This window comes from Glossina fuscipes, unplaced genomic scaffold, assembly GCF_014805625.2.
Source record: "Glossina fuscipes isolate IAEA_lab_2018 unplaced genomic scaffold, Yale_Gfus_2 1, whole genome shotgun sequence".
Lineage (NCBI taxonomy): Eukaryota > Metazoa > Arthropoda > Insecta > Diptera > Glossinidae > Glossina > Glossina fuscipes.
In genome coordinates, this window is record NW_023998415.1 from 49,825,911 (window position 1) to 49,839,165 (window position 13,255).

A 13,255-nucleotide genomic window follows, 5' to 3' on the forward strand; every position below is an offset into this window, starting at 1 on the left:
TTGGTGCGGTTCATTTTTTTATGTTAAATTATTATTATGATATAATTTTCATTGTGAAGCATTCAAAATTATACCTTTTTATTGTATTCATTATATGACAGGGAGTTCAAAAATTGTCACAGCCGATCCAAAGTTTTTATACCAATTTCGAATGTCGAAATTCTACCACTTAATCACTTTTCCTGAGAAATTTTGAAAATTGTAATTTTTTTTTCATATAACAACTTTTCAGAATAAGGCGTTATAGGGGGAACGGTCGAAAAAGTGAACCGATCCAAATCATTTTCAATAGCGTTCGTCCTTGGGTCAAAACACGCCACTGTACCAAAGTTCAACAAAATATCTCAAAAATTGCGACCTGTATGTAGCTTGAACACAAATTTACATAAGCAGAGGGACATACAGTTTTACATCAATTCAGATTACGATTCTGAGTCGATCGGTATAATAAAAAAAGGCTTTCTGCGTGCTACATACGTCCGCATTGTTATAATATCCCATTTACCACAAGTGGTGTACACATTTTTCTCTAATGGAAAACTCTGCCTGGCCATCCCGAATCGATGCTGGATGCGTATTGGTATTGCATCAGGACAAGCTATGATGTTTATTTACAGAAAACGTCACGATATATATATATATATATATATGTTGTAGATGTTTAATGGATTGATTGCATTGCGTGCATACGCAATCCTGCCCCTCTTAGCTCTCTTAGCCCCATTCAATATTTATTCAATATTCACAGCCATGTAGGGATATGTACGGTGTGTACGAAAGTAAATTTTAGATTTTATTAAATTGATAAGTTTTCGCTATTCATCATACACACACATATATGTAATGCTGTCCGATTTATGTAAACGGGAGAACTGCTTCTAAGTGTTACACAATTGGCTAACTAATGTTATTTGATTTACTTAAAACTACATATGCATTTTGTTGCTTATATAATATAAATTAATAAAATATATAAATGAATTTTATGAGTAAATCAGTAACGTTTATAGGAACCAGATCAGTTTAATTGACCTGAACTTTGCAATCTAATTGATTTAGTATTTAGTGAGTTTATACATGAAGAGTAAAAAATAAAATTGACTTTCATCACAATTACATCGAAGCAAAGGTAAATAAATTTAATTCACATCATGGTATCGTGAAGTACGTTTGCCCCAAGTTCCTTGTAATTTCTGCCAATTTTTTGACCGTTTTCCCCACATGCCTTTCAAATTGCTCCAGTTGGGCTCACGTTTACCCCAAGCACCTAAAACACCCAAAGTTATATTTTTTTCGCATTTGAATTTTTATTGCATGCACATACGCAAAAATAAGAGACAAGAATATGATTGTAAATACTTGCCACGAAATTTGTTCCAAGTCGGAGAATTGCGTCTTTTACCCCATGCTACATTCAAAGCCTTCCAAGCACGTTTCTCAGTCAACATATTGTTAGCATCATCTACATCCTCGCTGGAATTTAATTCGCTGACTAATTGATCTAAAATTGCCGCATTAGTTAGATAAGCCGTTTGCAATTTACTCTCAGGATTAGTAGTAGCACTAGAATATAAGAGCTTCTCTTCACTATTCAATTGACCGGGCTTTTCCCATGAACCTTCGAAATTTTTCCATAAACGTTTTTCATTTAAAATAGCATAACCAAGATTTTCATCTATCTGTGGAATTCGATTTCCCCGAAACATATTCCGTAACGAATTCCAAGCACGTTTTTCATCTAACGGTACTTGATCATTCATTTCATTTTCATTGTCATAAGCCGTAGATATTTCTGCCATTACTGCCGCAGACTTCACCATTGGGAAATTATTATTAATCAAAGTTATTGCTATTAAAATTCGCACAATAATCAGCAAAGTCCACGACATATTATTTATTTATAATGTCCTCTCTTTATATCTTCTCCGTAAGAACCGAAAATAGCAGCCGAGCGTACTGTACTTTTTTGAATTCCAATCTAAAACATAACAAATGATAGATAGTTAATAAACTATGTCGATTATTTTACGTAATTAGGACAAAATGCATATCCGTGATTATTGCGCATAGAGGAATAGCTTTAATCATGTTTATACGATCTTTTACTTGATAAAAACATAATCGCAACTTTAACTTTGTCTGAAATCCTCTCGAGATATATCTCATCTTTCACTTCCCTTGACAATGAATCATTTTATCATTTATGGGCATAGCGTTGAAAATGATTGACAATCAAAGGAACGAGAAACATTATTCTTTCTATTCAGGAAGTTTAACAAATGGATTCCGAGGGCGTCGTAACTAACTAACTCTGCATTATTATGTCGCAAAGTGTCTGCAACGACATAGTCTGTCTGCCGTCCAATACCAGTGTACGGGCAATAAACCCTCTCCTTATGATAGCTCAAAATCGCTAATCGCTAACTGTTTTTCTATATAGTTTTTCCTGTTGCTGCTACGGTAATGCTTATTGCTAGAGTAGAAGAGAGGGAATGTCCGTCTGCATGAATACAAACAACTTAATAAGAAGAACACTTAAGAAAACTTTGTAACCAAAAGGATAACTAAATGACAAGACGTCTCAGCACGAAGGCTTCGCGTTTCCCTGTTATCAATAATAACAGTGGTGTTGTTAATTAGCAGAGATTTGAATACGTGCTCTTCATTGTCAATATTTGTGTGGATAAAATTTCCGTCATAAAAAAGCGAAAGCATACATTATAGTATGCTTTTAGGTGAGTAGACTGTGTACAACATCTAAGTGCTTAAGAACGAAAAAAAACTACAACAGACGTTACACAGCCGGACAGACACACAGACGGACGGACATACTTAAATCAATTTAAAACAGAATGAATATGCCCCTCATACTTCGGTGATGGGTGCAAAAAAGAGAAAAACATTAAAAGAAAAAAACATCACCTGGAACATAAAAGTTTATGGAAGGGACTCTCTATCATCTCGCTAAGGAGAAACTAAAAACTTTGATGGCTGCCCTTTAACAAATACTTTACACCCGCTTAGCACCAATGTGTTTGATTTTTGCGCGGTTGTGTCGCTTTGACCTTTAGTACACTAAATTAGCGCGACGGGCAAGGGACGAAAATTTATTTTGTGACCGATGACGATGATAATCCAATTTACTTGAGTAGAATTTGCGTTTATAAATAAAACAGAAGCGCGTTCATCTTGAATGTCGCTATAAATCTTTTTGCCTGCACTGTATAGAATAACAACTATTCGAGAATGCACCCGCTTTATACAAATATAGTTTCTCAAACCCATTAATTTTAATCGTCACTGGGATGGCCGACAGGTATACAGATATTTCGCACAGAACAACCAGCAAATAAACTCCGGACATGCCACAGATAAATACCTAAGATAGGACCGAAGAATGCGTTATATTTATGCCTAGCACCGAAGAATGAGGATCTCCTACAAACTTTTTGAATCTGAGGGGAGACCAACAGGCAGGCAGAGTCGGTATTGAAAGGCTCTAGTGAAAGGCACAAGATCCACCTTCGCTAGGTTCGGTCTGCCCGCATATTCAATAAGGGGCAAGTACGTGGCATTTGTTTTGGTTGAAACGATCTTAGAAGAGTCCGTGAGCGAAAAATATACAACCCCTCCCACATCTTGTCACTAATTACCTAATTTTAATTAAAATTGAGACTTTTATGCTCTACAAAGGATAAATTTTCGTGAAAGTCCTTGCTAGGGGAGGATCCAAAAAATAGGCCGAATTGTTCCAAATTTGGTACAGTTTGCTTTTTTAATGTTGAATTACTATTATGATATAGTTTTTCTTTTTGTCATATGAACCTTAGCTTTCATCATATGAGAAGGTGTTCCAAAATTGCCCAGGCCTATCGAAAATTTCCATACCAATTTACAATGTCGTATGTTGAAAATTACAATTTTTTTCCATACAAAGATTTTCCAGAATACGGCGTTATATGGGAAGCGGTCAAAAAAGTGTATCGATCCGAACCATTTGCAATAGCGTTCGTCCTCGGGTCACTGAACCAAATTTCATCAAAGTATCTCAAAAATTGCGATCTTTAGTTTGAACACAATTTTATATAGACAGACATGAGACGGACAGGTGGACAGACAGGCTTAGATCAGGGTCAGATTATGATTCTGAATCGGGCGGTATAATAAAAGGCAGGTTTACTTTAGTCCCTTCTGCGTGTTACATACGTCGTCCGCCCTAACTTACTATACCCTGTACCACAAGTGGTGTGGGATATAATGAAATAATATCAAAATACTGCTGTCCTGCCGGCAAAAAGTGGAACAATCGAGTGCAGCTAGGCCCTCGCCACTCACCAGAGTGGGGTTTATTGTTCCATACACAATAAACTGATCTGGACTCTGGTGCTGTTTAGGCCCCTACTCTGTGGGGATTGTCTAACTCGCCAGGGGGCGTAGTACGCTTAAAAAGTGGTTTGGGCCACCGTGGGGTTAAGCCTTACAGGCAGGAACCCACGTTAAACCCTTGCCACAAATTCTGTCCTGCCGGCAAATCATAGAAATTTATATAAAGAAAATTAGAAAAAATTGAACATCTTCTGAAGTTCGATGAGCAACTAATTTCATTATCATGTATTTACTCTATACCAGTAATAATTTTAAATTAGCTGAATAATGTGTCCAAACTGTATAGGCATAAACTCTAAGATCGTCGATCTCCAAGCTTACACGCCCCGAAGATGCGAAGTAGTTCCTTTGATGGATAAAACAACAACAAAAAAAAAGAAGTAGGCAGGGAATTACTCAATATTTATTATAAAATCGAGTCGCGTAAAAGTCGCTCCTCATTTATGATCTACGAATCCGAACGATAATTTACCGCGACTTCTTTTCTATGCAAAAAAAAAAAAACCTTTGGAAAGTTTCTTTTCGTATAATTACGTAACGACCTCAGCTGTAATACATAGCGGATACTATATTCTGGCTAAAGAGGTTAAGCCCTCTGAATAATGGTAAAAATCATTATAGAAAAGTCATTTATTTGGCTATATTTTTATTAAGATAAGCAAATTGTCAAAATACATAAGACCAAATAGATAAAGAAATTATTCGATTTTCTTCTTTTTTTTTTTTTTATAATTTGCTTAATTCAGTATTGATGATTATTTGTGACATATATAAATATATATCTATATAGGTGATCAAATGATCTTATTTATGGATTTTTAAAATCTTCGTTTTTCAAGACTCTTTATTTTTAGATTTTATTTTTCTGCCTTTCTTCATATCCTCTCGTTCAAAAGTACCATTAACGCTTATATAAAAACTTTTGCTATATAAAATGCGAACACCTTTATGCAAAGTTCATCTCTATCATTAAATCTATTGATATTTAATATTTGAAGATGCATAAGAATGATTTGATTCTTTTGCGTTAAAGTAAGCGATAGTCGCAGAATGAGAAGATGTATAAAAACGGAAACGGAAATGAAAATTAAAATACTACATATACGATATATATATATATATAGTATTTTAATATATATATATATATATATATAAAAAATATACCGTAAAATATAATATATATAATATATCGAATTTGTGCACAATAGTATTGAGCAATAATCATCTCGTACCATGAAAATCATAAATTTGTCAATTCTAAATTTTAAGTCGATTGTTATTGGCGTTCTCACTGAAACTGACATAAAAGAATTGCAGATTTTTTCTTTCTATACCCACCCATCACTGAAGAAGAATTACGGATGGTATATTTATTTTGTCAAAACGTTTGCAACGTCCAGAAGGAAGCATCAGACAGTTCACAAAGTATATACATATATTCTTGATCAGCATTAAATTCTAAATCGATTTAAGAATGTCCGTCAGTCCATCTACTGTCCGCCCGTCTACATAATGTTTGTCGTAAACATTCTCCTGCCCATAGAAATGAAGCTATCGAGTTCAAATTTCGCAGAAACATTAGAAATTCTTGCACGCAGGTTGGTATTCAAAATAGGCCAAATCGGCCGAAGGACTAAAAAATTGTTTTTCTGCTCATTGCTCGTAAATTATAGCGAATAAATGTACAAAAACTTAAACGCATGTTCTATAGACGATGCTGTAGTATTTGTGTACATGCAAATGCAAAAAAGTTGACCACGCCTACGCAATGCTATAATGTATCAAACTTGTATCAAAATTGTTTTTTCAACATCCTCATAACGCGCAAAAACAAGGTCCAAAAACCCCGCAAAGTATACAAATCCTCGGCCAGTTTCACATCTTGAATGCATCTAAACATGTCCGCATGTTCGTCTGTCCATCTTTCTGCTTACGCTACTTTGTAGTAAACATTTTCCCGAAGATATTGCCAACAAATTTGCAGACATACCTATAACGCCCACAAGCTTGTCAATAAGACAAGAACTTTCATCTTTTGTCTTTTTTTAGGGTAACAGTGATGGGTATAAAAGATTCGGTCCCCCGAAGGTGACTTCATTTTCATTTACTGCCATCTTATCTCGTTGATGGAAAGCATAATGATCATACATAATGATCAGTCTCAAATCTTATCGCGAACAAGAAAATTCTTCAATACTTTAAGATATTCAACATGAAACCGCTTTCATCCATAATGTTCTAGCAATAATTAATTAATTTTTCGAAGACTTCCCCTTTTGCGATCATATTAAGGAAAATTAAACCTCTTTAAAGTTAAGGAACATTTCATTATTATTTCTTCAAAACTAATTATTTCTAAACATATCCACAATATCCTTAAATAATATATGTGAAAAAATAAATATTAAATTTACCTGATATTATGATAGATATATTTATGAGGGGGCGGGGGATGGGTGTTGCTTAGCTCTACCGCTCTGTAATAATTTTCCTTGTGTTACGATTCGAATGGCAAATTTTTTATGATTCTTTTTATACGAAAAGATATTTTAAGTAGAGTAAGTAGAGTAAGTAGAGTTTTTCTAATGGTGAAAAATTTTATCATATAAAAATATTTATAATATATAAGATGCGGATAACCATAACTTTTAGCTATATATTAATTTCTATGCATACCATTAAGAAAAAGTAATATATATCTATATGTATTGATTTCATCACCTTGAGATATAATGCATTTTGGCTTTCAGTCACCTTTATTCACGTTCCCGCAATTTTCCATATCATAGATCAAATATAAGATAATGAACTCGCAAACAAAACACGCCCGAAAAAATTAAACATTTTACAAAATTGCCGGGATTGGAAAAACAAGTTAGTATAAAAAAAATATTTAGAGAACGTAAAGCATGCCTTACTGCAATGGACTTCTATAAGTATATCCTTTGTGGGTATCCAAATTCGCACCTATGACAAGTCTACGTATTTTAATTGTTTAGATTGTTGTTATTTACTTTTTCCACTGTTTGCGAACGAAGAATGAAATAGGATATGCACGCGTACAACGGAACCGGATTGAGTATTCTGGACACGAATGATTAACAAACACAACAAATATATTTGCATATGCTCGCTCAGTTTGAACAAAACTGTTAGCACACTTACATACATACATACGTACATACATACATACATACATACATGTTTAGGGAATAAAATGAAACTAACGAATTCATGTAAAAATACGTGCATACCTATAAGCGAATATCAATAAGTCTATAATGAAGATGCCTGTAAGCATTCAAGTGAAAATTTAAATGAGTAAATGTTTGTCAATCATGCAATGCATGAAAAGCATAGATGGAAAGCTATCATCGAAATAATTCAGATTAAATATAAAAATTAACGTGTGAGCCGAAAAATCGAATTTCCCCCAACATAACGCTTAATACTAAGCACTAGCTTAGGTACGATATATGATGGCATAGATAGAATGGAAAACCTATTCGCTCAGTATGCAACCTATACTAACTACTTTACATATCATTTAATTGGCAAATCATATGTTGTGGTCATTGGTAATTGTACAACACATCTACAGCTATAATATATTTACATTTTTTACATTATTTATCTGCCTGTGCTGTTTTAGTCAGACATATTCTAGTGCATCACATAGATTTGCTGTCAATCGAAGCAAAAGATCGCGGAAAAGTCATATCACTTTTTGGTCACATTAGTGCATCACTAAGAAAAGTTGTTGGTTCAGATCAAAGACTTAGTTTGCAATAGTCCTATAGTTCCAATGACAGCGAAGGGCAAGAAGAATCAGAGACGAGCAACTCATAGCGAGTTCAATTTTGTGAATAAAACAGATTTCGAATAGCAATACTTATTAGGAAGCGCAAGCCATTAGCGTTACTCAGGAGTCAAATTCATAATGCCCCGCGTGCAGTGTAGAAGGAAAGAATAGGAAGAAACGAAGAGATTCGTATTCTTTTGCAATTATTAAGAAATATTGTATTATTGCAATAAATAAAATCGATATGTAAATAAAATTTTCCACATTATGACACACGTGTCGTATACATATGCGTACACATAACTTCATAAAATTGAATAAAATCATGAAGTAATTAAGTACTTTCGTAACAATTACTGTTATCACTGGACGCTTAAAATTTTATTAAAGATTTCTTTACATTTAATACTTTTGGCTTTTACATGATGGTCCGGTATACACTGGGATACATTACATCGTTATTCTCGAAGTTCTTTCAACGAAAGAAAAGTTTTGTAATTTTTCTAATTTTGTGTTCTTAATGGCAAACATGGCCAAAATGAAAAGCAAACGTTTCATTGTTAGACCCCTATATATATACCAAAGTCGTTATCTACTTACTAAGCAATTAAACACAAACGTTTACAAATATTATTCCATAAATTTTCTCTTCTCATTCTAGAAAGGAGCATAAAATTGCCCGAGAATATATTAGTCATGGCAGATCGACATTTAATATATCCATTAGGGAAACAAAGGCATGGCAAAGTGGCCCTTCTACTACTACCTTACAGTATGAAAGTGATGTTTCTGACCTGATATTTTAGCGATAAGCTTAGCTTAATGAAATGTCTGCGAAATCAATTCGACTCTTGAGTTAAACGACATACAGACGGCTTCGGTAAGAGTACGCAATCGCATAGCATGACTTTATTGTTACAAAACAACTTCCGAACACTCACTAACACTATTTGCAAATAATATTGCGCCTCCTTCAACAATCTTTAGAAGAGTGTTTCAGGTTTTGTTTCGATGAAACTTGTTTTTATGAATTCGATCGTACACTATAAAAATGGTATACGTACATAACTGTAAAATAAATAATTAAATATTATATTTTCAAAATCTCATTGTTCTATTCATCATACGTACTAATACAATCATAAGGAATTTTTTGCTGCCAAAATTTTTTGTGATTATGAGCTGCAATAACTTTGGAAGTTTAGTTAGCACAACTTCGTACTGCGCTGCCTGTAGGGCTTTATAGGTTAGCTCGATCCGAAGCGTTCTCAATAGCCTTCGTCATTGAGCCAAAACATAACTCAAAAATTGCAACCTACAACTTGAACACGAGACTACATGAGAAGGATAAATGGACAGACGGACAGACAAATTTAAATTGATTAAGAAAATGATATTTTATCGAAACTTAATCCCTATCTCAAAGATATAATAATGATACTTGTAAAGAGCGAAAACGCGTTTTATTTAAAAAACAAGTAAGAAAATGGAATTCGGTCGGGACTGATTCTCTTACATCCATCGCCGTTATCCTAGAAAAGACAAAAGAAGTAAAAGAACAAAATTTTCATGCTCTACATGGTATGAAGAGGCCGCAGTTGATTTCTTCTATTTTCAAAGCAAAACTTCTTGTCTTACAAGCTTTTGGGCGTTATAGGTATGCACTTTGAAAAGTTTAAGTCAATTCCGAATTCTTTTCCAAATATGTTGGCAATATCTCCATTTTCGCTAACGGGAGAATGTTTACCACAAATACTATAAAGTTGCGCAAACAGACAGATGGACAGGCGAACAGACAGAGACGTTTGAAAGTGGCCAAGAATTTGTATACTTTATGGGGTTTTTGAAGCTTGTTTCTGCACGTTATAAAGGTATTGAAAAAACAATTGAAGCTTGATACACTATAATATTGGTTAGGCGTGGTCAACTTTTTTGCATTTTTGTACATAAATGCTACAGTATCGCCAGTTTACGTAATGCTATGGACGTGTGCTTCGGCCAATTTGGCCTATTTTGAATACCGTTCTACGTGCATGAATTTCTGCGAAATTTGAAATCGACAGCGATAGCGAACGTTTACAACAGACATTACACAGACAGACAGACAGACAAATGCACAGATGAACAAACGAACATGGTGATAAAGGATAGGTAGACTTTCTGGACTTTCTGATGCGTCCTTCTGGGTGCTGCAAGCGTTTTCACAGAATGACCGCATCACTCGTTCTTCGGTGATGGGCATAAAAATACTAAAAAAAACTTAATCCATATCTCAAAAATATAATAATAATATTTGCAACGAGCGTAAACGCATTGCTCCCATATCATGTTCATTGATTGATCAACACTAACACTTTCTAGTTTTGGATCACTAATTATATAAACAATAAACATTGATTTAAAAGAAATTGCATATCCCTTGGTCGAAGACGTAGTAAGCAAACTTTCACGAAATGCCCTATGCGGTCATTTCATATTTTATTATAGGATAAGCCGCAAAAGTCTGCTTTAAGAGCCTATTTACTTACAGTAATCGCTGATATACTCATCTACGTTGGAAAAGTAAAATTTGGATAATTGGATGGTTACATTTTTCGTCACTCTATACATGCAAAAATATATATCTGTGCATTTTTAGAGATTATTTCGAAGTTAACTGAATAAACAGCATACGGCGTCAACTGATTGAATTTAACAGGAAACAGAAGAGTGAGTTTATATCTGAAAATTCATTAATTTTGAACTTTTTTGGGACAGTCGTCTAGAAACGATTTCAATCATTTTGAATGTTTTCCAATTTATATATAATCGGTGATAATTTTGATTTCGAGATTCTGAATTAGGGAAGTTGTCAGCTCAATATGAAATCATGCTCTTTATGGAAAAACAGTAGAGATAGTCGAAAATTTCAAAACTTATTGTACCACACATTCGACAATTGGGTTTTTTTTTCGTTTTTTTTCTTTCTTACCACTTCTAGAGAAACTTTGTTTTAAATAAATTTAAATCTACTTTATGTGTATGCGTGTGTATGCAATAGAGAATTTTCTACATTATCTAAGAAATGATATGAATTTATCATTAAAAATTTTAGATACCTAACTGGGTAAAGTTGAAGAATTAAAAAAAACAAATTTTTATGCAGCTTTTCTTTCAATATCAAAGGATAAAAAAATTCACATTAAATTCTTTGGAACAAATACAAATACACTTGAATTATGTATTTCAATAAATTACATTTACTTGCGTGCAGAATGTAACTGTAACTATAACTGTAACTGTAATTGTTGTTGTTGTTGTTGCTATTCACAAATATTAAAATTAATTTAAAACCGTAATTCAATCAGAGAGCGCGCAAATTTTAATTGCTTTCCAACAAATGCTTGGTGAACTTGTTGATTCATTCGTTTTATGTTAAGTTATTAGACGAACTGTATTAACTTGTTGATTGAATGTGAATGCCAGCAACGGATTGCAAAATCATTTATTTATACGCAATGCTTAGCACATGTGCGCATACATAAGCACAGATAGAACGGATACGTTCAAAATGAATAACAACCACAAGAATATTATAAAACGAATTACCGACTAATAGTTCTTAGCGAACCCGAAGTGTCAACAATAAACAGGAGCGGAAGAATACATACATACTTACATACGTACATATATACATACTTACATACATACATACATACATACATATATAAACATACATACATGCATACATTTACTCGATTATAAAGACTTCATATACACCATATGCTCAATTATGTATTGTGCTACAGGGCTAGTGCAGGATCTAAAGCAATATTGTTTACTAAATATTCTTCTTATTGGTATGTCGAATCGAACTGCTATAAATATAAATAACTTCAAGTAGCGAAGAAAACCTTTTTTTTTTTCTTTTTTTTGCAGAAAGTTAACTGAAACTGTATGCGAATTGTATATATAGAACATATGGAATGAATTGAACGCTTATCCAGCATTTGTATATAAAATTTTATTTTAATGCCGTTTAAAAGCAATTCGATATTAAAAATTCTAATAATCCATTAAAATTTAGTGGAACTTGTAAAATTCTTTAACAGATTCAGCATTTTTTTTTTTTTTAACTTAGCATTAAGAGATGGAGCTACAACAAATTTATCGTTCCATTCGCATTAGAAATTTCATGAAGTCAATACATGTTTTTTTTCTTTTCTCTTCTGATTATTACAAAACTCTGAACCGATTTAGTCATGCTCATCCGTTTTGCTTTACCCTCTGTGGTTATGGTTGACTCATAATCATAGCATGAAGGGAGCATACATAATCTCAGTTGACGGTCGCGGATTAACTTTCAAAAACTACAACCAAAAGCTCGTACATTTTCAGCTTTGCATTATGAATTTTCCGTCTGTCCCGCACCCATCAATGGGTCCGAAAAGGCAATTGTATTTTTTTCTAAATTAAATTAGAATACTACTTACCAGGGTTACGGAAAAAGAAGAACCTCTGGCAGTGAACATAAAACCTCTCATAGGGCATCATAAAAAGAACTTTCAGTAACTAAAGTTCGTATATGAAAACCCTATCTTTTATTTGTATTATGTAATATATGTTTTTTTAATAATTACAAGGAATTTAATATAAAAACAATTGAGAACGTTATGATTGGGCAAGGCCGACCATAAAATACCCTACTCCACATTGTCTAAGACAATTCTTTTTTTTTACAAAAATTACATCTTGTCTCTGTATAAAAGCATACTTCTCATGTATGCGTATTTATGGAGAAGCGGGCCCAAAATACAACCTAATGTAGTACAAGTTTAATCCATACGTAGGGCAGGAACCAAAAATAGACATACATAGTCCAAATTTTGTAGAGTTTATTTTTGTTTGAAATTACTATAATATTATGGGTTATGGGTTATGGGTTATTAGGGTAGGATCCGAAAAAATAGGCCGCAATAATCGAAATTTGGCACAGTTATGTCAGTTTTCATTATATGAGAGGCTATTTCAAAAATTGCCTTAGCCAGTCCAAAGTTTTTATACCAATTTCGAATGTCGAAGCACTAC

At 33.4% G+C, this 13,255-nt stretch overlaps 1 protein-coding gene across 2 annotated transcripts; it reads right to left on the reverse strand.

The window, feature by feature from the left end:
• Positions 1-925: 925 nt before the first annotated feature.
• Positions 926-11,604, reverse strand: LOC119632180 (allatostatins MIP). Of its 2 annotated transcripts, none has more exons than XM_038024975.1 (3): positions 11,432-11,604; positions 1,364-1,978; positions 926-1,267 (listed from the first exon to the last, which is right to left on the reverse strand). In XM_038024975.1, the coding sequence occupies exons 2-3, from the start codon at positions 1,887-1,889 to the stop codon at positions 1,140-1,142; spliced, it is 654 nt and encodes a 217-aa protein (XP_037880903.1). In that variant the 5' UTR covers positions 1,890-1,978; positions 11,432-11,604; the 3' UTR covers positions 926-1,139. The 2 variants fall into 2 exon arrangements, with proteins under 2 accessions (XP_037880903.1, XP_037880904.1); XM_038024976.1 differs by having other exon boundaries at positions 11,426-11,604.
• Positions 11,605-13,255: the final 1,651 nt, after the last annotated feature.

Excerpts from the sequence above, each read along its gene's own strand:
- LOC119632180 (XM_038024975.1), bottom strand. The coding sequence starts at position 1,889 with ATGTCGTGGACTTTGCTGATTATTGTGCGAATTTTAATAGCAATAACT. Across the intron at positions 1,268-1,363 it reads GACTTGGAACAAATTTCGTG|GTGCTTGGGGTAAACGTGAG; the intron begins GCAAGTATTTAC and ends TGGGTGTTTTAG.